At 39.7% G+C, this 26,612-nt stretch overlaps 1 protein-coding gene and 1 non-coding gene across 6 annotated transcripts in view; both read left to right on the top strand.

Moving 5' to 3' along the window:
- The first annotated feature begins 4,191 nt into the window (after positions 1–4,191).
- The window catches only part of DDHD1 (DDHD domain containing 1), a 94,444-nt gene continuing 72,023 nt past the window's right edge, over positions 4,192–26,612 (top strand). For all 5 annotated transcript variants that reach the window (XR_007133187.1, XM_047767365.1, XM_047767363.1 and 2 more), the window contains exon 1: positions 4,192–5,239. Coding sequence is in view for 4 of the 5 variants with exons in the window: in XM_047767365.1 (XP_047623321.1) it covers positions 4,393–5,239 (847 nt within the window). In the remaining variant the exon portion in view is untranslated. The remainder of the gene's footprint in view (positions 5,240–26,612) is intronic.
- On the top strand, positions 18,555–18,626 carry TRNAE-CUC (transfer RNA glutamic acid (anticodon CUC)). The gene has a single exon. It is a non-coding gene; the product is annotated as a tRNA-Glu (tRNA).

Here is a 26,612-nt window from a genome sequence, read left to right as displayed (position 1 = left end):
AATAAATAAAATTTTAAACATGAAATGAGTAATTCCCTTTGCAAAATAATGCTTTATTATTTACATATAAAGAAAAATATCAATAACCATTTTATTTTATCAAGACCATGGATCATACCTAATCTACTAGAAGGCTTACAGCCAAACTGTGGTTCATCTCTACTTCATAAATACATGAGACTTTATCTAGTATATATTACTCTCTGACTTCTTTTTTTCTAAACTCATTTTTCCCTTTCTACAATTTTTTCACATACATTCATTATTTTGAAAACATTTCCAGAAATCACCCCTAAATTCCTTTTGAGTGGGTGAGAAAATGAACAGATAAGTGGATGAATAGAGACTGGAAATGGCTGAATGAGTCAAAAGCCACCCTTTCCTGAGCTACCTCTGTAAATATCATTTTTGTTTTATAATGAATGTAAACATACAAAATTTCCGTTGTACCACATCCTTTTCTGTATTTGGAATGTTGAACACCTACATCTGTATTTATGATTGTACATTTGCCATTTAAATATACAAGAGTTCTCCAAGTAGAAATTAATCTAGTCATTATTATATGTATGTTCAATGAAGTTGTTTAAAACATTTGTGCTCGCATATTCACATTCACTGTCTATAATGGGTTGAATTCTTGTTCACCTGGAACATTAGACTGTGACCTTTTTGGAAACAGAATCTTTGCAGATGTAATTATTTAAGAGTAGGTCATACCAGGTTAGAGTGGGGCCTAAGTCCCATAATTAGTGTCCTAATAAGAAGAGTAAAGGATACATGGAGACACAGACCAACAAGGACGAAGACCACATGATGATGGAGGGAGAGACTGAAGTGATACCTCTAGAAACCAGGACTACCAGCAACCATCAGAAGTTAGGACATGGGTCAGGTTCTCCGTCAGAGCCTCCAGAAGGAAATTACCTTGATCTTGACTTCTAGCATTTAAAACTATGAAAAAATCAATTTCTATCATTTTAAGCCACACAGTTTGTGGAAATCTGTCATGGCAGCCCTTAAGAGATTAACACACTGTCCAGCTATATCTTCATTAAAATTATCGCAAAAGTACCTATGGGTTGTAGTTTCTAGCCTTGAAAAACAGTTATGTGAGTGATCAAGGTTTTTCATTTCTAACTTGAGAAGCATCGTAATGTGAATAATCGACTGAAGGACTGTTTGTACCACCTCACTGATGATTAAGAATTAGTTTATGCTGTATAGCACAGGAAACTAGATATCTAATCACTTGTGATGGAACATTATGGAGGATAATATGAGAAAAAGAATGTGTATATACATATGTATGACTGGGTCACTTTGCTCTACAGCAGAAATTGACAGAACATTGTAAATCAATCAAAATAAAAAATTTTTAAAAATAAAGGGTAAGAAATGTTACCCCAAAAAAAGAATTAGTTTAAATCTGAAGTTCTGATGTAAGAAGAAATAATGAGTGTAAATGCAAAGCCATTGTTACTCATTTCTTACATTTAAAATACAGGTTTTTTAATCCCTGGCCTGGAAACTTCCACATGCCAATAAAATAAAATAAAATAAAATACAGATAGTCTAATCTTGAAGATGATTACATTGTTGAAGAACTTTGCTTCCCTACCATCCCGTTTAACTTATTAATGATTTTATCCTAATGGCTGTTTAGTGTGGTTCAAAAAGCCAATGGGAAAGCTATGAAAGAGGTTTGTGGGCTTGTGAGTCTAGAATCATATACTGTCCAAACTAAAACCTCACATTTGAAATCCAGGCTTATGGTGTAATGATAAACACTCTTAAGCAGCAGTTGCAAAATCAGTGAAACGATTCTGCCATTCAGTCCTTTTAAAACTCAGCAGATTACCCAGAGTTGCTCCAATGGAAATCCCTATTGAAATAGAGCTTTCTTCTCTCTTTGTTCACTCGCTATATGAAAAACAGAGTAAACTACACACAGATAAGATGCCACTTTTAAGTCTTTCTCAGCCTAATATCATGCTTACCAAATACTTTGTGCTGAGGGCCCATATAAGTTATATGCTATATATTTTGTGAATAAATAAATATGTACTTTCAGTTTAGCTTAGGGCTGAGATAGAAAAGAATCCTGGGAATACCCGTCGTGGCACAGTGGAAACAAATCTAACTAGGAACGATGAGGTCATGGGTTCGATCCCTGCCCTCGCTCAGTGGGTTAAGGATCCAGCATTCCTATGAGTTGTGGTGTAGGTTGCAGACACGGCTCAGATCTGGTGTTGCTGTGGCTCTGGCGTAGGCCGGCAGCTGTAGCTCTGATTAGACCCCTAGCCTGGGAACCTCCATATGCTGCAGGAGCGGCCCTAGAAGAGGCAAAAAGACAAAAAAAAAGAATCCTGGAGCACAAAGGTCATCAAACGCATTTATAATGGATACATGATGTGGACTTCATAGCAGCCTCTAGTTATAATCCAACTCATCTTCTATAATGAAAGGGCAGGGAGATAGCCAAATCTTCTCTTTCTGATACAAACAAGCTGATGAGGATGTTGTGGCTGTCTCCATAGAGTATGCATCAATACTGTAATGATTTGTTTTCTTTCATTTGAATATATACCTTCAATACCATTGACCTTTATTTTCAGAAGGAATATAGAAAATTTTTATGAATTTTTGGTAAGTACAGTTTTGTGGGCAGACCTCTTACAAATCTTTAAGTGCATTTGATAATTCTGCATCATAAGCATCATTTCAAACACAAAAACCACCAGCAAAACATCACTAGACAATAAATATTTGTTGAATGAATAAACAGAAGGATGAATGACTTTATTCATTAAGTAGTCCTATGTTATTTATACTTGTCCAGCTACATTTAGATTGTAACTTGGCTTGCACTATTGATCTGTATTTAGGGAAAGAATGACTCCTGTGGTCATTCTGGCATTACAATTATATTCCTCAGAAGAACTAAAAAGTTGGCTTTCTGGGTTTATTTAGAGATACCTCTAGATTGTTGACTGCTTCACTGTAGGGTCTAGAATAGTGCCTGAAACTCAGTAGACATCTTATATGGGTTCAATGACTGTTTCTCGCTTCAGGACAGGCTATTATTCCATTTAGTCTGTGACCAAAGAAGACACTCTCTGCAATAGTCTGAATGTTTGTGTTTCCTCAAAATTCATACGTTGAAATCCTAATCTTCAAGGAGAATATTGTCTGATCTTGAATTGATAACACTGAGATTAGAAATTGTTTTTCTCAGGATACTCAACATAGGGTAATGCGTTTATAAAATAAAACTTTTGCATAATATAAAAGAACCACACGGGAGCCTCAGCATTCAACCTGATCCCAGAAAGTGCTACAGAATCAGAGATGCATAAAGAACAAAAAGTAATCTTGCCAGTCACAGAATTCTATTGCTGGAAGAGTTCAGAGATCTTACAGATGAGGAAACCAAAAAGATTAAGATTTAAGTGACCTGCCTGCAGTTAGTTATCAAAACTAAGTCTAAAACCTGGTTATTTTTTAGCTTTCAATCTAATTATCAACAGGTGACCGGGTTTGCCATCGTTATAATCAACATTGATTGTGCACCCGCCTTGTGGGAGGTTGAAACATACAGCCTTGGCCTCCAACAAGGACCTTAAAATAAGGTTTAGAAAACAGGAAATACATATTGGAAGACAAGCAGTAATATGAGGTGGTATATGAAGGGCGGTTTTGACTTGGATTTGAGTGGGAGTCGTGACGCCAAAGTGAGGAATCCGTAGGCGTGGAGTGGAATGCCCTGCGTGGACCCACGATGCTGGAGGGACCATAAACCAGGTGATTGATAAAGTCCAGGTGAGGCCGCAGGCGGGCCTAAAGTCATAAAAACAGTGTCAGATGAATCCAATTTCCGGGGGCTCTCTCCCGATGTGGAGAATAAGCCTTTACGGCTCAGGATCCAGATTGCAAGGATGAGTCGGGTAAAGCTTCTCCACACCTGGGTTCCGACCCTAGAAGGGCGGGGCGAAGCGTCAGTGCAGGGGAAGGAGAAAGGAGAGTAGGCGACAGGAATTGAGGAATCCCGAGATGACCCCAACCCCGCGCAGGACGGGCAAGAGGCGCGGCTCCGGCGCAGAGAGGGCGGAGAAAGGGCTTCCGGGACGGCGCGCGCGGCGGGAGGGGCGGGGCCTGAGGCCAAGCACCACCTACGTCGGGCTGCGTGACTATGAGACTGGCGGCGGGACGCGGCTGCCGCGGCTGCGGGGCTCGGGGGGGCGGAGCCGCCCCGGGTGCCGCCGCAGCCCCGGTCGGGATTTGAAAGATTGAAAACTCCCGGTGGAGAGGGAGGCGGCGTTGAATGTGTGGCGAAAGCGCTGGGGGTCACGGCTCCGCGCCCGGCCCGGCAGCCGGCGGCGTCTCCACAGCATGAATTACCCGGGCCGCGGCTCTCCGCTCAGCCCCGAGCATAACGGCCGGGGCGGCGGCGGCGCCTCCTGGGAGCTGGGCTCGGATGCGGAGCCGGCGTTCGGCAGCAGCGTCCGCTGCTTCGACCACCTGACCGCTGGGGACCCGGGCGACGATGAAGTGCCCCTGGCCCTGCTGCGCGGGGAGCCAGGGCTGCATTTGGCGCCGGGCGCAGAGGACCACAACCACCACCTGGCGCTGGATCCCTGCCTCAGTGACGAGAACTATGACTTCAGCTCCGCCGAGTCGGGCTCCTCGCTGCGCTACTACAGTGAGGGCGAGAGCGGTGGCGGCGGCAGCTCCTCGTCACTTCACCCGCCGCAGCAGCCGCCGCTGGTCCCGTCGAACTCGGGGGGCGGCGGGGCGGCCGGAGGGGGCCCCGGGGAGAGGAAGCGCATCCGGCCCGGCGGCGCCGCCGCCCGGCACCGATACGAGGTAGTGACGGAGCTGGGCCCGGAGGAGGTGCGCTGGTTCTACAAGGAAGACAAGAAGACTTGGAAACCCTTCATCGGCTACGACTCGCTCCGCATCGAGCTCGCCTTCCGGACCCTGCTGCAGGCCGCGGATGCCCGGGCCCAGGCCCAGGACCCGGAGGGCGATCATGCGGGCGGCCCACCCTCCGCTTCTGGCCGGGCCTCCGGCTCCCTGGAGGACCACGAGGGGGACCGCGTCTGCGGCTTCTGTCCGCGCATTACCGGGCACGGGCGCGAGATGGAGGAGCTGGTGAACATCGAGCGGGTGTGTGTGCGGGGCGGCCTCTACGAGGTGGATGTGAACCAAGGAGAATGCTACCCGGTGTACTGGAACCGTGAGTAGCCGGCCGGGGGAGGGTGCGGGACGGGCTGCCTCTGAAGGGCCCAACACGCACGCGGGTGGATTTGCAACTTGATCATGGGGAGAGAGGCGCGTGAGGCCTGGCGTTTGGTCAAGGCAGGATGAAGACCGTGCAGGCGGTGCCGGCAGGTGAAGGGTAAAACGAGCAGATGGCAAAACCCCAGACGCTTTGGGTCAGGAGGAGAGTATACTGCGGGGGCTAGCGCCTCCTGAGTAAGCCGGGTGCCGTTGCCATCCCCTGGAGGTGATCCAGGAACTGATGGCCAGCCCCACAGGTTTAATTTCGTGATCCTACCTGAGCTTTGTCCACCCGGGGATCTGATTCGGTCTCATTTACCCTGAATTGCCTATAATTTAAATAACAGCCCGTCCTCTGGCTTGGGAATGTTTGAGAGAACCTGCAAGAGAATCAACAGTTCAGTTATAGACTTGGAGTAAAGAAAATTAATCCCTGGCAGGAAAGGAGATAATTGTTCTCACTGGGTGCGTTCGGGAGTGGTGGAAAGCACTGCTGGAAGCAATTTTGGCAAGCAGCAGGTCCTGCTGAATGAAATACTTGGTTTTTTCCTTAGGTCCTTGTTTATGTGTTTCCATTTTGCCTCTTAACCTTGAAAGTTACAAGGCTTATGCCATGGTTTTCTCATCTGTAAAATGGGGGAAATTGTATCTACTTCATAGGGTTGTTGTGGTGATGAAGGTGATATACCTAAGGGGCTTGGAACTGTGCTTGGTACACTTGTTTGATAATACTTATTAACGTAAGTCCTTAGTTATTAGGCAAAACACAATTAGATTTGTAATTAGATTATGGAGGAAAGCTGTCAGAAATATCTGCCATTGCATGTGGCAAATGTTGTATCTGGAATACCTAATAGATATTCTATAGTGATAGAAGCTATTGGCCCCAGTATTATAAAATAATACATAGTTATAATTTTTATGGGCCCAGTGCCCTAGCCCAAATGTCTTCATTGACTGACACTAACCTTAGGTCTTCCATACATCTTATAACATTCTACCTTATATTAATTATATGTATTGATGACTTAGTGACCTTTCTATATGTTTAGCATCTTAGGGTGATAAAGGTCATAAAGCCCATCACCTTTATCTTTGTATTTATAGTCTCATCGGGCCTAGTCAGGAAATAGTCCAAAAAACAGATGTTGAATTGTGTAAGTGATTCTAATAATTTTAAAACCTTCATATATTAGGCATGAGCCACTAAGATAGCAACCACGATATGGATCAAATCACCAAATAAAATAAGCATAGCAGGAAATTGAATTTCTTACTACACTCTAAGATGACATTGAAGGTATTTGTTACCATTTTCACATGGCTAGATTCATATGGAATCTGTCATATCACTCCGTTTGAGTATAAGCTAAGGAGAAGATATGCTTGTATTCACTCATTCATTCGTCTCTTTGACTTTTACTGGTATTTGTGCGTAACACAGTACTCTTGTGACAGCAGTAGGAAAGGTAGAAGAAAGGACGTTCTTTACCCTTCAGGAGCTTCCCATTTAGTCTTTTCTTCAGATGACCTAGACACAATAATTTTTTTTTCCCTTTCAGAATAGAAGCCTGAGAACTTAGTGGAGTCAGAAAGTTGGGTAAAATGCAGGGCATCCTTGGAGAAGGGACTGGAAGCCAAGAGATGAATCTTACCCTTAGATCAGCTGAAGTATATTCATGTAGAACACTGTGCATTCTTTTGGTTTACGATAAAATTGTTAATGCTTATGTTGTGCTTTACTATCTATAAAGTGATTTTTCCCATTATTTTGTAGTGATATCAAATGAATGCTAATGTACTATATATAAAGAAATGAGCTTAACGAATTAATGAACTTGTCCAAGGTCACTCAGCCAGAAAGTGGTAAATCAGTTTATAGTCTAGTTAGGGAATCCAGTGTAGTGTCCAAAGAATATCTGACCCGCTTAAGGATGAGGATGTCAGGAAAGCTTTCCAGATAATTTGAGACTGGGTCCTAAAGGATGAATTTAATCAGGCAGAAGAAATGGGGAGATGGAGGGAAGGCATTCCAGCCAGATGAGTTAACACATACAAGGACATAGAAGCATGAGACTGCATGGCATTTTGAGGGAATTAGGGCTGCACCTACAGGGTGCAGGTGAGGTTTGAGATTTGGCCACTGTAGAGCTAGAGGTGTTTGATCAGGGCCGGGAGATGGTGAAGGGAGCATCTGCCTGTGGATGGTGCATTTGGTAGAGTAGCTAGAAAAGGAACAGGGTGACTACGCAGTGCTAAGTGCTTTATCCTGTATCAGGGAAACAAACAGTCTCTTTTATTTAGATGATTAGTGACAACACAGAGGTTGAATTGGACAGTTGACTATCATTGAATGCTAGTGTCATAAATCAAATGAGAAGTAGTAAGAGCCTACAAATGTTAACTTGAAAGGAAAGGTGGACTTAGTCTTTAGTCAAAGTTTCTTTCCTAAAGCAGATTACCAATAGACCAGTTATAGCTTGTAAATTAATTTTTGTTAAGTAGCGTAACAGCAACACCTATTTTGACTCCATTTTATCATTTTCTATGTAGTTTTCTGCAAGATACAATCCTGTGGGTCTCCCAAGCCGTCATATGAGCTAGAGTGAAAATATAATAGCACTTTTTGTCCATAATTTACCACTTCTTACAAAATCTCATGTAATTGGTCTAATTGGTTCTTGAGGTCTCTGTGTATTATGTAAGTTTTCAGCTTGTCTCAGGAGGTACCCAATATGGTCTCTTTAGCCCTCCTTCAAATGGAAGGACTCTTAACAAACTTTGCAGCTTTTGACTTTTCCTCCCATTTTACTATTCTTTTTTCTAAACTTTCTGGAAACTTTCTGAATATTAGCAATGAAGGGTTTTTTTTTTAAAAAATCCCACAGCTTCCTACATAGAATGTCAGTAGGATTCCAGTAGCCATTTAGACTTTTATGAACTAATTAAAGCCAACAAGTAAGCTTTGCCTAGTCTAAAAGAAAGGTGTTAAAGTTGTATTTACTCTTCCTTTTGAACTCTTACTAGCAGGTAAAATTTGAACCAATTTGGGGTACATGAATCAGAAGGGGAACAGTTTTTGTCTTCCATATAGAGGAAGCCAATACTACTGCATTTGAAAAAGCATTAATTACAAGAAATTTATTTTTGTTTTACTGTCTGTTTAGATATTTTTCTGACTGCATGTGGATGTTTTAGATAAAAACTGATCACTGCTGAGTAACGGCTAAGTGAACTCCCTTGCTCCCTGTGTTTTAATTAAACTGCTTGTAGTCACCTCATAGGTATGCTTTGAGAATTATTATATATAACATGCATAGAACAATGGCTTGCACAAGCACTAGGTATTAACTATATCTGTGAGTCCCAGAAAACAATATGCCTTGTAAAAACTCACATGACAGTAAGACTTATCAGTGCAAAATTGTTGAGTATCCAGTGTTTGCTGTTAGGTGCCTGTACCTCTTCACATGTGAAATGTTTGTCCAGAATAATAGCAAGAAAGTAGTCAGGGTATTTAGTGATAGCTGTGGGAAGGCATTTGGAACACTGTAGAGATACTTGATAAGCTTAGAATAGTTTCTTAGCAATTCCGACAGTAGTGATGTGTGCACTAGGGAATATGTAGTTTCCAGTCATTGACTAAATGAAGTTGTGACCACATATTTATAGGAATGTGTAGTTTGCAGAAGAAGTCATTAATTACAAGCCAGTGTCCACCATCCCTGCCTTTTCCCCTTTTTGGGTACTTATAATGGTGCTTACATTATGATAATTCTAAACCATTTGCAGTTTCAAACACTTCAGAAATGAATCAGTCTTCATGACATATTGAAGAGAAAGTAATATTCCCAATAAAAAGATAGAAAAATTAGGGCTTTTTCTGCAAGTACCCAAATTATATGATGTTTATTAGCTTGACATAGCTGTAACTTACTCATGTCTTTTTCATTCAAAGCTTAATAACCTTAATGATTAATAATCCTTCATGAGGCACAGCATCATGGAAAAGTAATAAAGTCCAACTGCTAGAAGGCATACTTTCTTGATCAGTTTTTGCCTCCAGTAAAACAGAACTATAGGGAATAGGGATACCTGACTCTAAAAAATTGTTAGAGGCTTGTTTCTCTTACTCTTTTTAACTGCATTATCTCCCACTAGCCCAGCCTGGAAAGCAGCCTTGGGCTGCACTGAATTTCTGACTCAGGTTTTAGAATCCTGGCATCTTTTGAGAACTACATTCCAGATCAAGCCTGCTTTAAACTGCATTTTTCAGTGACCTACTGAAATAGCACAAAGGTATGAATGACTAGTTAGTGACTTGAATGGAGAGCAGGATTTGGCACTACCTGACCATAGCATTCAGGACTTTTCTTTCCCTTTGCATTGTACCATTAGTTTAAAAACTGATCTAATATCAGGGGTTTGTTTTGGTGTTTTTGGTCTTTTTAGGGCCGTACCCACGGCATATGGAGGTTCTCAGGCTAGGGGTTGAATCAGAGTTGCATCTGCCAGTCTACCCCACAGCAACACCAGATCCAAGCTACATCACAGCTTACAGCAATGCTGGATCCTTAACCCACTGATCAAGACCAGGGATCAAACCTACGTCCTCAAGGATGCTAGTCAGATTTGTTTCCACTGAGCCACTGTGGGAACTCCTAATGTCAGTTATTGATCCACTTTGTGGATGGCTCAAATGTAATAATGCATGTTGTGCAAGCTATGTTATATAAATGTTGAGTGATTAGTATGTTTTCCTTTACTCTGTTTGTCACCACCCTCTTCTTTCTTCCTTTACTGTTTTGCTGTGAAAGACTTTTTGTACTCTTCCTTCATCCAAATTTTATTTGTGGGTCTTTTATCTCCATATCACACCCTATAATTGCTGCTTTGCTAACATCTTTGATGTCTGAAACCCTAAGGTTGATCCTTTTCTGTAGAGAAAAAAGGAAAAACTGGATATACTGTGCTGATCGTGGAATCCTGTGAGAATTATGGTCCCTGAGTGAAGATAGGGGATTAAAAAGGAGAGAAGAAAACGAGGAATGTGTTCACAGGAAGCCTAAGATGAAGATTACTGGCAGAAGAGATGGCAAGATAGTCCTAGTATTCCTGATTGCTGGGGAATCTTTAATCTTCCCATGAGTGTAATGAAATTAAAACTGTGCACGTTATCAAGGAGAACTTCAGCACTGATAAAACATACAGTTACAGTCTCTTGTTTTTGGCCACAATGCATTCCTAAAAGCTCAGTTAAAAAGTAAAACAAGGAAGAACTTTTTTTTTTCTTTTTCTTTTTAGGGCCACACCTGAGGCATATGAAAGTTCTCAAGCTAGGGGTCGGATCAGAGCTGCAGCTGTGGACCTATGCCCACAGCAACTCCAGATCTGAGCCTCATCTGCGACCTATACCACAGCTAAAGGCAACACCAAATCCTTAACCCACTGAGCGAGGCCAGGTGTCGAACTGCATCCTCATGGATATTAGTTGGGTTTCATAACCTGCTGAGCCACAATGGGAACTCTTAGGAAAAACATTTTTATAGCTATTATATATAACCTACAATTCTACTCTTTTGAGTTTGCCTTGGTAAATGGAAATTGTGCCTATAGATGTTGAATCATTGTTAAAAGAATGGATTAATGGGATGAAAAGCATAATACAGATACTTTATGATATTCCTGGATTAAGCAGACAAGTGAAATTCAAAGTGGTGAACAGTAGAAATCGCCTGTGTCAGAGAACTAAGAAAAAATGGTAGAAATATTGATATGATGGTATAAAAGTAATTCTGTTTTTACATACTGCTTTCTAATTTTGCCAGATTAGCATACAATAAGAATGAACTATATGCTCATTAATATTTCTTCTAATATCTTGTTACACTTAGCTATATCTAGATAGTCCTTATAATGATTGTACTAGCATATTCAAATAAACTCTCTTGACTGACTGAGGGCAGGGCTAACCTTTCAAAACCACATGTTACTGGTATTTCTGTTCCCCAAGACCTCACACATGTGGAATCTTTGAGGGATATAAATTCTGTCTGAATGGGTGGCTTTTTCAAACAGTTGAGAATGAATCTTTTACTTGCTAGAGTATAATTTTAACTATGGGAAGATTCTTCAATATTACTAATTCTCCATTTGACTGCTTCTCAGTGAACCATCATTCTGAATGTTGATGGAGAATAGTACTTGGGACACATGATAAGGGACAAAGAACTGGATGAACTATGCTAAAACATAAGACTCTAAATTATATTCCATTGACGGTACTGTTCACTAATTTAGATGATACACAGGAAGCAGATTTGGAATTACGTCTGAGCCTTAATATATCCATAGTTAAATGCAATCCCACTTTGTATTTTACAGCTTACTACAAATGATCAACTTTCAGTTCATATTTTATTGAACTGAATACATGATTTTTCTTCTCGTTCTATAGAATTGCTTCTAGGTAGGCCTGTTTCTACCCAATTCACCCACCTAGATCATCAGGAAAACTTGCATTTTAACAGCTGGTATATATTTTAATGTTAAGTACCCCTGAGTTTATGCTTTGGAAAACAAAATCTTTGCTGTGATTTCACAGAAATTGGAAAGAGTCTGCTTGAAAGAGATTGTCAAGGACCACTCAGCCTGAGGAAAGCACAGTATGGCTACTCAGGCATATTCAGTGGCACTCCTTCCATGCTGACTCTCCACTGCTGAAATTAACCCTTATATATGGCTGGCTTTAAATGAGACAAGTGTATGTGTCTGTAATGTTTACAAAGAGATTCTTGCCCTTGCTCAACATTTTCTTTGTATAGCTGACTGCTCTTACTCTTCTTGTTTAAGATTAGCACCTCTACCAATGGTTCTGCTCTTTGCCTTTCACTAGAAAAAAAATTAGGACGTTATATTTTAGAATATCTTTCTGGATATATGCAGTTTGTTCTTTAACCTACTTACTCTTTTGCCTCTTATTTTGTGCAAAAGTGCATTATTTATTACACATTTGTGGTGGAGGAGAAGAGTAATTGCCTCTCATATATAGTGAATGTCCCTAATCATAGAATATTGTTTTGAACTGTTTAGAATTCTGATTGCCTGCCAGGGTTCTGTCTTTTATGGACAGGTCTAGAACCCATTAAAGTGTATGGTAGGTCACAACATTAAAGGGTGGACCTCATTCATAACATTTGTTTCCAGATCAACTCTTAACCCTATCTCAGCTTATCAGTTTCTTTTCTGCCACCTCCATTTCAGTTCTTACTGGTTTTTCTAGAGAGGCAACATTATATAAGTTTACGAATATAAATAACCACAGGTGAAGTTCATGTCTCAGCAGGTTAAGACATTCCGGTTGAGTATCCATAAAGATGCAGATTCGATCCCTAGCCTCACTCACTGGGTTAAGGATTTGGCATTGCCACGAGTTGTGGTGTAGGCCTCAAATGTGGCTCAGATCCTATGTTGCTGTGGCTGTGGTGAAGGCTGGCAGCTGCAGCTCAGGTTTGACCCCTAGCCTGGGAACTTCCACATGCTACAGGTGTGGCCCTTAAAAAAAAAAAAAAAAAAAAACACGGAGGCAAAGTGGGTCCAAATCCCAGCTCTTCCTTATACTCTCTGTGTCACTCTGGGCAACTCAGGCTCTATGTTTTCTTCTTTAAAATGTGAATAGTAGTACCTAGTTTCTAAGACTGTTGTAATAAGTTAAAATATTTAAAGATCTTGAATCATTCCATGATGAATAGTTAGTTCTATTTGACAATTAGCTGTTCTTATTTTTTTTATTTTCCTGCCTCTTCTGGTTTTTCACATTTACAACTCACTTGACATTCTTGGCTTTCAGCTCTCTTGTTTCAGTTTGTCTCTTTCCTAACATACCAATTTCTTGGCCTGTTATTTTGATAGACTCTCAGGTACAACCCTAGAATCCCTGTAACTGTTGCCTTGTCATATGAGGAGTTGTGACTGATTTTTGCCTAGTCTTTCAGGCCCCGGAAAGAATTGTACTCTCTTTAGTTTTCCTGGCTTGGACCCCAGAGGAGTGTACCAGCCATTCTCTACAAAGTTACTGCCTGTGGGAAAGGAGGAATTCTCTCTCATAAAAGAATTCTAAATTCTTAAGCATCTACTTTCTTTGGTGTGCAGATCCTGTCACCAGATTTGGGGGGTGCTGATTCTACCCCAAAGGCTCTTTTATTTATTTACTTTTTTTATTCTGAAATTTTATTTTTATTTTTTGCAGAATAAAATACATACATTTAAACACAATTGCATTCACACAGATTATTATATCATGGATTTTAAACAGATTAAGTGACTCCCTCTGGTGAAGTGGAATGGAAAATATGCTGAGACAAAAAGGAAATTTATTCTATACTTTATCCCATTTTGTATGGCTTTCATCCTTACTATTTAGTATTATCTATTACATTTCAATTTTTCTTTAAAAATTATCTTTATATTAAAATTGTTATATTATGCAACTAAAATTTATAAAGGAGAAAGCCTTATATACCATTAAATATTTTATATAGCATAATAAAAAGAGTAAGTGGTAAGAATAACAAAAATAATATACCCTCTGAAAATAAGCAAAATATGAAATGCATGAATTGGTTAAAAAACAGTGTAACTGTATAAATATATCCTCACAATTGTTGCATCTTATTGATTCTTCAATATAGGCATTACACCATTCTAGGTGATGTGATAAGCAAGACATTATAGACCTTACATTGTACCATGGAGAGAAATGGTTATTAATAATACAATTGTAGAACTGTATTATTTAATTGTACAGTTGCATTATTTAATTATAATTATCCTAAATTCTTTGATGGAGAGGAAATCAGAATCACATGTGAGAAGACTTCAGCATTCCAAGAATGATGTCAAATGACCCCCTTCATGGTGGATTATGCACTTATTTACTGTGAGATATATATCTTCTCCAGAGATTCCTTGTTTGTGTATCAAATGTAGATTTTTGGTTTGCAGTTATTCTGAAGTTTTGATATAAGAGACTATATATGTATATGAGATTGTTTTAAGTTTTTGTTCTCTTAATTGCAAGTTCAACTTCAGAGTCTTGCGTTTGAAACCCACCTCTTCTCATGATTTCTGACTTTTGTGGTATAATTGTGCATGGATGATTTCATATCTTTACTGTATATATACCTTTACTGGTGAGCCTTGTCATTTGTGGCATTTTTGTTTCCTGTTGCTGTCTTCTTTTCTGCCTAGAGAAGATCCTTTAATATTTGTTGTAAGGCTGGTTTAGTGTTGCTGAATTCTCTGTTTTTGCTTATCTGTGAAGGTTTTGATTTCTCCTTCAAATCTGAATGAGAGCCTTGCTGGGTAAAGTAATCTTGGTTGGAGGTTTTTTCCTTTCATCACATTAAGTATATCGTGCCACTCCCTTCTGGCCTATAGAGTTTCTGCTGAAAAATCTGCCGATAACCTTATCGGGGTTCCCTTGTATGTTATTTGTTTCTTTTCCCTAGCTGCTTTCAAGAGTTTCTCTTTGTCTTTAATTTTGGTCAGTTTAATTAATATGTGTCTTGGTTTATTCCTTCTTGGGTTTATTTTATATGGTACTTGTTGTGCTTCCTGGATTTGAGTGAGTGGTTCCTTTCCCATGTTAGGGAAGTTTTCGGCTATTATCTCTTGGAGTATTTTTTCTGTCCCCTTCTCTCTCTCTCTTCTCCTTCTGGTACCCCTATAATACAGATGTTGGTGTGTTTAGCGTTGTCCCAGAGTTCTCTGAGACTCTCTGCATTTGTTTTCAATCTTTTTTCTCTTTTCTGTTCTGCATCTGTAATTTCCACTAATCTGTCCTCCACCTCGCTTATTTGTTCTTCTGCCTCCTGTATTCTGCTGTTGGCTGCTTCTAGTGAATTTTTTATTTCAGTTATTGTATTTTGCGTCTCTTCTTGTTTAAGTTTTATATCTTGTATCTCTTTGGTCAGTGTTTCCTGTAAGTTATCCATCTTTGCCTCCAGTTTATTTCCAATGTCTTGCATCATCTTCAGCATCCACAATCTAAAGTCTTTTTCCTGGAGGCTGAGAATCTCCTCACTGCTTAGCTGATTTTCTGGGGGTTTTCCTTTCTCCCTCATCTGAGTTATAGTTCTCTGGCTTTGCATTTTCATAGGTTTTTGATGTGGTGACCTTTTTATAGATAATAGAGTTGTAGCCTCTCTTACTTCTGGTGTCTGCCCCCCTTGTGGCTGAAGTCGGTATGGGGGGCTAGCTGTAGGCTTCCTGATGGGAGGGGCTGATGCCTGCCCCCCTGGTAGGTGGAGGTGATTCCAGTCCCTCTGGTGGGTGGGGCTTAGTCTCTGGATGGGATTAGAGGCAGCTGTGTGCCTGAGGGGTCTTTAGGTAGCCTGTTTACTGAGGGGCGGGGCTGTGGTCCCACCTGGGTTGTTGTTTGCCCTGGGGCTTCTCAGGCTGACTGATGGGCAGGGCAGATTTTCCCAAAATGGCCACCTCCAGAGAAAGGCAGCAGCTGAATGTTCCCAAGAGCTTTGCCTTCAATGTCCTTCCCTCACAACAAGCCACATTCACCCCTGTTTCCCCAGGATGTCCTCCAAGAACTGCAGTCAGGTTTGACCTAGGTTCCTGTAGAGACCTCGCTCTGCCCTGGGATCCAGTGCACGTGAAAGTCCGTGTGTACCCCCAGTCCCGTGGAGCTCCTGTGTACAAGCCCCACTGGCCTTCAATGCCAGATGCTCCAGGGGCTCTTTCTCCCAGTGCCAGATCCCTGCACTTGAGGGTTTGATGTGGAGCTCAGAGCTCTTACTCCTGTAGGTGAGTCTCTGTGAACCAGTTAGTTTCCAGTCTGTGGAGCTTCCCACCCGGGAGGTATGGGATTGTTTATATAGTGAAATCACCCATCCTTCTTTTTGATGTGTCCTCCTCTTTTTCTTCTGGAGTAGGATAACTTTTTTAAGGTTTCTGGTCCATTTGGGTGAAGAATGCTCAGTCTTTAGTTGTGAATTTTGTTGTTTTTAGGAGAGAAGTTGAGCTCCAGTCCTTCTATTCCACCATCTTAATCCTGTCTCCCCCAAAGGCTCTTTTAAAACATCTCTACCAGGAGTTGCCATTGTGGCTCAGCAGGTTAAGGACCTGATGTTGTCACTAAGGAAGCACGTTCAACCCCTGGCCTTGCTCAGTAAGTTAAGGATCCAGTGTTGCTGCAAGCTGCAATGTAGGTCACAGGTGCAGCTCAGATCCAGTGTTGGCATGGCTGTGGCATAGGCTACAGCTGCAGCTCCAGTTCAGCTCCTGTCCTGGGAACTTCTATATACCACAGGTATAAAAAGAAAACAAACAAACAAAAACTTATCACTACCAGTTACCAGGATCTCTGATAAAATAGAGAATTTTACAGCTTTCTAAAAGACTGCTCAGTTTTCAGTTGAGGCAGAGCCGGTAGTAGTCTGGATTTTTTTTCCATGTTGACAAGAAAGAAGTGGCCCATAATTTCTCTTAGAGTAGAGATCTCAGCTTGAAAACCTTGAGGAATTCCTCTTACTTGACCCTCTCTTGAACCAGCAGTGATGGGATGGCAGCCAGTTTCTGGCACCTAGTTTAAGATCTACCTTCAAATATGAATCTACCCTTAGTATAGCGCCATTCTTTAACCAGCATTGACAATAAAAGCCAAGTGGGCTTAGAGAACAGATCTTTGTTGTTGAATTCCTTTGGTTTGACTCTTAGATTTACCATAACTTTGGGCAAGTTATAATCTTTATGTGGCCCACCTTCTTTGTAAATAGGAATAATAATAATTCCTGCTTCACAGGGTTATTATGAAGATTCCAGTGAAATACACATGCAGAATGCCTAGCACAGTATCTCGTTAAATATGTTTTAGCTCTTGTATTTAAGTCAGGCTAGAATATTGGCTCTTGAACTAGGAGCCAAGCCTGTCTTCTGGAAGTTAAAAAGTGTGTGGTTGACTTGTTTTATTTTTGAAAAAGGAGAATGGGAGGTATGGCTCTGGTAAAATTACTTCAGCCTAAATTTGATGACCATATATGCATATAAAACATACATATACACAAATACTCCCTCTCTTTTCTTCCCCTTCCCCCCTCTCTGTATATACATCTGAGTGATCATCTTAAACCAGCTTTATCAACTCCTGAGAGTTCAATGAATTACAATAAAGTATCACACTGCAGGAAACTTAAATCCTCCTGTAGACTCTGAGGTTGAATACCTTTCCAGGGGAAGTGGGTACAGCAGAATACGCTTCAGCCTCTGAATCCCCTCTATTGGATTTCCTTGGCTGTGGAATGGTATTTAGACTAGTACTTTGTAGATTTCATTGAACCCAGCGGTCACTGGGAGGATTGTTAAAAATGTAGATTCTCAGATCTCATCCTTGGAAATTAAATTCAAGAGATCCGAACCTGGGGCCTGAGAGTCTACCTCTTTAATAAGTATCCCTAGTAATTCTGATTGTAGGAGGTTATAGACCTCACATTGATGACACTGTCAGTTCACTAATTCCTCCAGTCTGAATGGCTCAGAGTTGTCTTCTCTTGAGTTGTCTTCATATACACTCAGAGAATTACCAGTTCAGCCAATCCAGAGTTGCATTTAAAAGGGTTCTGGAGGAACTAGCCTTCAACCCTCATTTTATATTTTATTTCTTCTCTGTTTTTCTTTTCCTTATACTTCTTATTTCTGCTGTCCTTCCAGTTTAAAATTTCTATATCCTTATTGATTTTTCTATCTACCGATTCTATCAAATCATAGATAGATGGAGGATGAAATCCCCAACTATCATTGTGGATTGATTGAATGATTTTGGGGGTTTTCTGTTTTTCTTTTTGTTTTTTTTTTCTTTTTATGGCCACACCTGTAGCACCTGCAGCATATCGAAGTTCCTGGGCTAGGGGTTGAATTGGAGCTGCAGCTACAGGCCTTTACCACAGCTATATCTGGATCTGAGCTGCATCTGCGACCTGTGCCACAGCTTGCAGCAACACCAGATTCTTAACCCAAGAATCAAAGGCCAAGAATCAAACCTACATCCTCATGGAGACAATGTTGGGTTCTTAACCCACTGAGCCACAACAGGAACTCCAGTTCCATTGGCTTTTGTTTCATGTCTTTTGTGGGTTTAAAAAAATTTTTTTGTTGTTGAGGTACAGTCAATTTTACAATATTAAGTTAGTTTCAGCTGTACAACATAGTGATTTAATGTTTCTGTAGATTATACTCCATTTAAAGCTACTCTAAAATGGAGTTCCCTGGTGGTCTAATGGTAAGGACTCAGCACTCTCACTGCTGAGGCCTGGGTTCAATCCCTGGCCTGAGAACTGATATCCCCCATCAAGCCACTTCACTTTGTAGCTTAAAAAAATAGTTACTGTGAAATAATGAAATAAATATTCCTCGTGCTGTGCAATATATCCTTGTAGCTAATTTGTTTTATGTGTAATAGTTTGTACCTATTAATCCCCTATCCCCATCTTGCCCCCACCCCTTCTCTCTTCCACTGTTAACACTAGTTTGCTCTCTATATCTGGAAATCTATTTCTGTTTTGTTATATTCATTCGTTTGATTTTTTAGATGCCGCATATAAGTGATAATGCAGTATTTATCTTTGACTTAATTCAGTAAGTATAATGCCCTCCAAATCCATTCATGTTGTTGCACATGGCAAGATTTCATTCTTTTTTTATGGCTGAGTGGCATTCCAGTGTGTGTGTATGCACACCACATCTTCTTTATCCATTCATATGTTGATGGACGTTAGGTTGCTTTCATATCTTGGCTTTGTAAATAATACTACTATGAACATTGGAGTGCATGTACTTCTTCCCCCCCCCCCCCCCCCCCGAACCCACAACATGAGGAAGTTCCTGTGGCCAGGGATCAAACCTGAGCCACAGCCGTGACAGTGCCAGATCATTAACCTGCCGAGCCACCAGGGAACTCCCAGAGTGCATATACTTTTCAAATTAGCGTTTTTGCTTCCTTCTGCTATATACCCAGAAGTGAAATTGCTGGATCATGTAATAGTTCTATTTTTAGTTTTCTAGAAACTTCTATACTGTTTTCCACAGTGGCTGCATTAGTTTACATTCCCACCAACAGCATACAAAGTTTCCTTTCCTCACATTCTCAATAAAATTTATCATTTGTTGCCTTTTTGATGATCACCATTCTGACAGGTTTAAGATGATACCTCATTGTGATTTTGATTTGCATTTCTCTGATGATTAGTGACGTTAAAAGAGTGATTCCTTCAGCTCTGTTGTTTTTCTCAAGATTGTTTTGGCTATTCACATTCTTTTATGTTTCCATGCACATTTTAAAATTATTTGCTCTAATCCTGTGAAAAATGCCCTTGGCATTTTGATAGGGGTTGCATTGAATCTATAGATTGCCTTGGATAGTATCATTTTAACAATATTAATCTTCTAATCCATGAACACAGTATATCTTGTCATCTGTTGGTGTTGTCTTCAGTTTCTTTCATCAGTGTCTTATAGTTTTCTGAGTATAGGCCTTTCACATCCTTAGGTAGTATATTCTGAGATATTTTACTCTTTTTGGTGTGATGGTAAATGGAATTGTTTCCTTAATTTCTCTTTTTTGACCGTTTGTTTTTAGTGTATGGAAATGTGATAGATTTCTGAATATTATTTTGTATCCTGTAACTTTATTTTTTTATTTTTATTTTTTTTATCTTTTTTTGTTGTTGTTGTTGTTGCTATTTCTTGGGCCGCTCCCGCGGCATATGGAGGTTCCCAGGCTAGGGGTTGAATCGGAGCTGTAGCCACCGGCCTACGCCAGAGCCACAGCAACGCGATTTTACCAAACTGATAAGTCCTAGTAGTTTTCTGGTGGGCTCCAGATTTTCCATGTATAGTGTCATGTTATTTGCAAACAGTGACAGTTTTACTACTTTCTTTCCAATTTTGATTCCTTTTATTTCTTTTTTATGTCTGATTGCTGGGGCTAGAGCTTCCAATTCTATATTAAAAGTAGTGAGTGGGAATCCTTGTCTTGTTCCTGATCTTAGAGGAAATACTTTGTTTTTTACCATTGAGTATGATGTTAGCTATGGGCTTGTCATATATAGCCTTAATTATATTAAGGTGTATTTCCTCTGTACCCCACTTTCTGAAGCGTTTTTATTGTAAATGAATATTGATTTTAAAATCTTTTTCTGCAGCTGTTGAGATGATCATATGGTTTTTATTCTTCAGTGTGTGTTAATGTGGTGTATCACATTGGTTGAAGGGTACTGAATCATCCTTGTATTCCTTGGAAAATTCCACTTGATCATGAATTGTTGGGTTCAGTTTGCTAATATTTTGTTGCGAATTTTTGAATCTGTGTTCATTAGTGATGCTGGCTTGTAATTTTATTTTTTGTGTGATATCTTTGATTTTGGTGTCAGGGTGAAGGTGGCCTCATAGAATGAATTTGGAAGCATCCCTTGCTTTGCAGTTTTTAGGAATAGTTTCTGAAGAACATATGTTAACTCTTCTTTAAATGTTTGGTAGCATTCACCTATGAAGTCATCTGGGCCTGATTTGTTTGTTGGGAGGTTGTTTTCTTTTTTAATTACTGTTACTGATTCAGTTTCTTTACTGGTAATTGGTCTCTTTTATTTTTTTCTATTTCTTCCTAATTTAGTCTTTGGATATTGTACAATCCTAAGGATTTGTCTATCTCTTGTTGATTGTCCATTTTATTGGAGTATAGTTGTTCACAGTAATCTCTTATGACCTTTGTGTTTCTAGAGTGTTGGTGGTAACTTCTCCTTTTTCATTTCTGATTTTACTGATTTTTTTCTGATTCTCAATTTTATTCTTGATGTGCCTAGCTAAAGGTTTATCAGTTTTATCTTTTCAAAGAACCATCTCTTAATTTCATTGATTTTTTTTTTCTGTTGTTCTGATGTTTCTGTTATCTTTTGTATTCTTTTTAGCCTTTATTCATATATTTCTGCTCTGATCTTTATATGATTTCTACTAACTTTGGGTGCTTGTTTCAGCAACACATATACTAAAATCAAAACAGTACTATTTGGGTTTTGTTTGTTCTTTTTCTAGTTCCTTTGGGTGTAAGTTTAGGCTGTGAGATTTTTTGCTTCCTGAGATAGCCTTGTATCACTGTAAACTTCCCTACTAAAACTGTTTCTGCTGCATCCCATAGATTTTGGATCATTGTTTTCATTTTCATTTGTCTCCACTTTTTTTTTTTAATTTTATTTCTTGTTTGATATTTTTCAGTGATCCATTGGCTGCTTAGTAGCATATTGTTGGACTCCAAATTTTGGGGGGTTTTTGCATTTTTTTTCTTGTAGCTGCTTTCTAGTTTCATAGCATTGTGGTCAGAAAAGATGTTTGAGAGGATACACTGGTGGCTCAGCAAGTTAAGGATCCAACATTGTCAGTGAAGCAGCTTGGGTTGCTGCTGTGAAACAGGTGTGATCCCTGGCCCTAGAACTTCTGTATGTCATGAGCATAGCCAAAAAAAAAAAAAAATGCTTGATATAATTTCAGTTTTCTTAAATTTACCAAGACTTGTTTTGTGGCTTAGCATGTTATCTATCCTGGAGAATGTTTTATGTGCCCTTGAAAAGAATGTGTATTCTGTTGCTTTCAGATGCTTTTTGTATGTGTCTATGAAGTCCATCTGAACTAATGAGTCATTTAAGTCCAGTGTTTCCTTATTGATTTTCTGTATGGATGATTTGTGCATTGATGTAAATGTGATGTTAAAGTCCCCTATTACTGTGTTACTGTCAGTTTCTCCCTTTATGCCTGTTAACACTTAATTTCTGTATTTAGGTGCTCCCATGTTGGGTACATATATATTTATAATTGTTATATATTCTTGTTGGGTTAATCCCTTGATCATTATGTAATGTCCTCCTTTGTTTCATAGCAGTCTTTGTTTTAAAGTCTATTTTGTCTGATATAAGTATTGCTATTCCAGCTTTCTTTTTATTTCTATTTGCATGGAATACCTTTTTTCATTCCCTCACTTTCAGTCAGTGTGTCTTTAGATCTGAAGCAGATTTCTTATAGGTAGCAAATATATGGATCTTTGTTTTTGTCCATTCAGCCACTCTGTGTCTTTTGTTTAGAGCATTTTGTCCATTTACATTTAAAATAATTATTAATAATCGTGTACTCATTGCCATTTTGTTAATTATTTGGGGGCTGTTTTCATAGTTCTTTTTTATCTTTCTTTTGTTCTCCTATGGTTTGATGACTATCTTTAGTGTGCATTGGAAGTTCCCAGACCAGAGTTCATTTCAAACCTGTGCCACAGCAGCAACCTAAGCCGCTGCAGTGACAACATCAGAACTTTAATCTGATGCACCACAAGAGAATTTCCAAGTTGCTGATCTGTTAGTTTGAAATACATTTTAACAACCCTGCATTTTTACTCCCCTGCTTCACAATTACTGTTTTTGACATCATATTTTACATCTCTTTGTGTATACTTTAACTACTTATTGTGTGGGTATAGATGATTTTGCTACATTTTGTCTTTCAATCTTCTTATCAACTTTGAATGTGATTGATTTACCAATTTTATTGTATATTTGCCTTTACAGATGAGCTTTTTCTTATTGTTTGTTTTTTTGTTTTTTGTTTTTTGTCTTTTTAGGGCCACACCAGTGGCATATGGAGGTTCCCAGGCTAGGGGTTGTATTGGAGCTGTAGCTGCTGACCTACTCCACAGCCACAGCAATGCCAGATCCTTAACCCACTGAGCAAAGCCAGGGAGCGAACCTGCTTCCTTAGGGATGGTAGTCAGATTCGTTTACACTGAGCCGCAATGGAAACCTCCTTTTTCCTTTTGTAATTTTCATGTTTTTAGTTGTGGCCTTTTCTTTTTTGCTTAGAGATCCCTGTAACATTTCTTATAAAGGTTGTTTGGTGGTGAACTCTTTTAGCTTTTACTTGTCTTTTATACTTTTGATTGTTCCAAGTCTGAATGAAAGCCTTTCTTGGTAGAGTAGTCTTTGTTGTTAAGCTTTTTCCTTTCATAACTTTAGATATATTGTGCCACACCCTTCTGGCCTGCAAAGTTTCTGCTGGAGAGTCAGCTGATAGCCTTATGAGAGTTCCCTTGTACATAACTTGTTGCTTTTCTCTTGCTGCTTTGAATATTTTCTTTATCTTAACTTTCTGGCATTTTAATTACAAAGTCTTGATGTGGTCTTTTTTGGGTTGATCCTATTTGGGATTTCCTGTGCTTCTTGGTTTTGGATTTGTTTCCTTTCCCAGGCTAGGGAAGTTTCAGCTATTATGTCTTCAGATATGTTTCTCTCTCCTTCTCTTTCTGGTACCTTTATGACAAGAATGTTAGTGCCCTTGATGTTGTCCCACAGGTCTCTTAAACTGTTTTTTGTTTTGTTTTGTTTTCCTTTTTAGCTTCAGTGATTTCCACTACTGTCTTCCGGGTCACTGATCTGTTCCTCTGTATTACTTAATCTATTGCTGATTCCTTCTAGTGTATTTTTCATTTTAGTTACTGTATTATTCATCTGTTTGGCTCTTCTTTACATTGTCTAACTGTTTAAAATTTCTAACTTCTTATTTTGTTCATCCATTCTTTCCTGAGTTCCTTGAACATTATTACAGTCATTACCTTGAATTCTTTCTTGGGTAGATTGCCTGTCTCTGCTTCACTTAGTTGTTCTTCTCGGGTTTTATTTTGTTCCCTCATTTGGAACATGATCCTATGTCACATGCTTTGCCTATTTCCTTTTTTATTTCTATGTATCTGGTAGGTTGGGTGCTTTTCCTGACCTTCGAGAAGTGGCCTTTTGTAGGTGATGTCCTGTGCATCCTAGGAGTGCATAGTATGTTCACCAGAGCAGTATGTCCTGAGGGCACCCCTTATGTGGGCTGTGTGAGCCCTTTTATGGTGGGCTGACTACTGTGTGTGGTCTGGTATGCATGGCTGGTCCCTGGTCCAGTTGGTTGCCAACACTTGCCTTGTGCAGAGGTTGCTGGCTGCTGACTAGGGAGACTAGTTCATAAATAGCTGACCATGGAGCCCAGAGGCCCCCTGGGTCCCAGTGTGTGAAAGATTTTGTGTGTGACGTTTAAGAGTGAGGTCTCTATTTCCTGTAGCCTTCTGGTTCTCCTGAAAGTAAGGCTAGCCCTCCTAGTCTTCAAAGCCAAATACTCTGTGGGCTTATCTTCTTAGCATGGATTATTGGGCTAAGAAGCCCAGCGTGAGGTTCAGATCCCCGAATTCTCAGGGAGAATCTCTGCACTTGTAATTATTCTCTCATTTGTGGGTTGCCCACCTGCAGTTTGAATCTTGACTATATCACAAGTCCACCCTTCCTAGCAATCTCATTGTGGTCCCATTTTTATATCTATAGTTTTAGAAGATCTTTTCTAGTAGCTTCTGGTCCTTCTCATCAGTAGTTTCTCTGTCAATAGTTGTAATTTGTGTGCCCTTGAGAGGAGGTGAGCTCTGGGTCTTCCTACTACACAGTCTTGGAAACTCTTTTTTCATATATTTTCAAACTCTGTTACTAGGTGCATACACATTTAGGATTGTTATATTCTTTTTTTTTTTTTTTTTTTGCTTTTTAGGGCCACACCCATGGCATATGGAATTTCCCAGGCTAAGGGTCAAATCAGAGCTACAGCCACAGCAATGAGGGATCCGAGCTGCACCTGCGACATATACCACAACTCACGGCAACACCAGATCCCCAACCCACTGAACAAGGCCAAGGATCGCTCATGGATAATAGTTGGATTCATTTCAACTGCGCCACAATAGGAACTCCCAGATTGTTATATTATTTTGAAGAAATAATGCCTTTATGATTTTGAAATGTGACCCTTTACCTCTGGCTTAATTTTTTTCAGTAAAGTCTACTTTAATACTTATTCTCTTCCAATGTTCTTGTAATTAGTATTTGAATGTTATATCTCTTCCTAACTTTTTGCTTTTAAACTTTTGTCTTAGTGTATCTAGTAGATGTTGCTTTTAAAAATCCATTCTAAGAAGTTCCCAGCAAGTTGCAAACCTGACTAGTATTCACGAGGATGTGGGTTCGGTCCCTGGCCTCACTCAGTGGGTTAAGGATCCAGCATTGCCTGTGAGCTGTGGCATAAGCTGCAGATGCGGCTTGGATCTGGTGTTACTGTGGCTGTGGTGTAGGCCGGCAGCTGTAGCTTTGATTTGACTCCTAACCTAGGAACTTCCATATACTGTAAGTGTGGCCCTAAATAGCATAATAATAATCCATTCTGACAATCCCTCCCTTTTATTTACTGTTTTAAACCATTTCTATTTAAAGTGATTAATGCCAAGTTTGAGTGTAAGTTGACCATCTTCCTAGTTGTTTTCTATTTGTCCCACTTACTCTTTGTTCCTTTTTTCTCTTTTCCTGCCTTCTTTTGGATTGAGTTAGGATTCTTTTTTAATCTTCATTATTAGCTTTGGGGATACATTTTTCATTTTTATTCTGGTTGATGTTTTCTGAGCTATTTGGATCCTAATTACACATATATCAGATCATTTGATACTGCTTCACAGCTCTTAGATGCTCTTTATTGTTTTTGAATTTTCCCACAACTGTTGGGGGGGGTGAGGGGGGGTGTGTTTCAGTTTGGGTAGTATTTAGATTTATCTTCAAGTTCACTGATTCTTTCTTCAACTATGTTGAGTCTCCTGATGAACCCATCAAAAGTATTCTTTTTGTTTGTTTGTTTTTGTCTTTTTACCTTTTTCTAAGGCTGCACCTGCAGCATACGGAGGTTCCCAGGCTAGGGGCCTAATCGAAGCTATAACTGCCAGCCTACACCAGAGCCATAGCAACACAGGATCTAAGCTGTGTCTGCAGCCTGCACCACAGCTCATGGCAATGCCAGATCCTTAACCCACTAAGCGAGGGCAGGGATCAAACCTGCAACCTTATGGTTCCTAGTCAGATTTGTTAACCACTGAGCCACAACAGGAACTCCAAAAAGTATTCTTTATCTCTCACTGTGTTTTTAATTTCTAGCATTTTTGATTCTTGTAGTTTGCATCTCTGCTGAAATTATCCATCTCATCATACATGTTGCCCCCCGTTTCCACTAGAGTCTTTAACATATTAATCATAGACATTTCTAAATTCTCTAACATTTCCAACATCTGGGACATCTCTTTTCTAGTTCTGTTGATTTTTTGGTCTGTTAATGGTATGCTGTATTTCTTCCTCTTTTTTGTATGTCTCAATTGTTTGTTAAAAGCTGGACATCTAATATAGGATAGTAGAATATTTATGCCCAGAAAAAAATTTTGTCTTTTGCTA

The sequence above is a fragment of the Phacochoerus africanus genome, chromosome 2 (assembly GCF_016906955.1).
Source record: "Phacochoerus africanus isolate WHEZ1 chromosome 2, ROS_Pafr_v1, whole genome shotgun sequence".
Lineage (NCBI taxonomy): Eukaryota > Metazoa > Chordata > Mammalia > Artiodactyla > Suidae > Phacochoerus > Phacochoerus africanus.
Note: the sequence above shows the minus strand (reverse complement) of the source record. Positions and strands in the feature narration are given on the sequence as shown.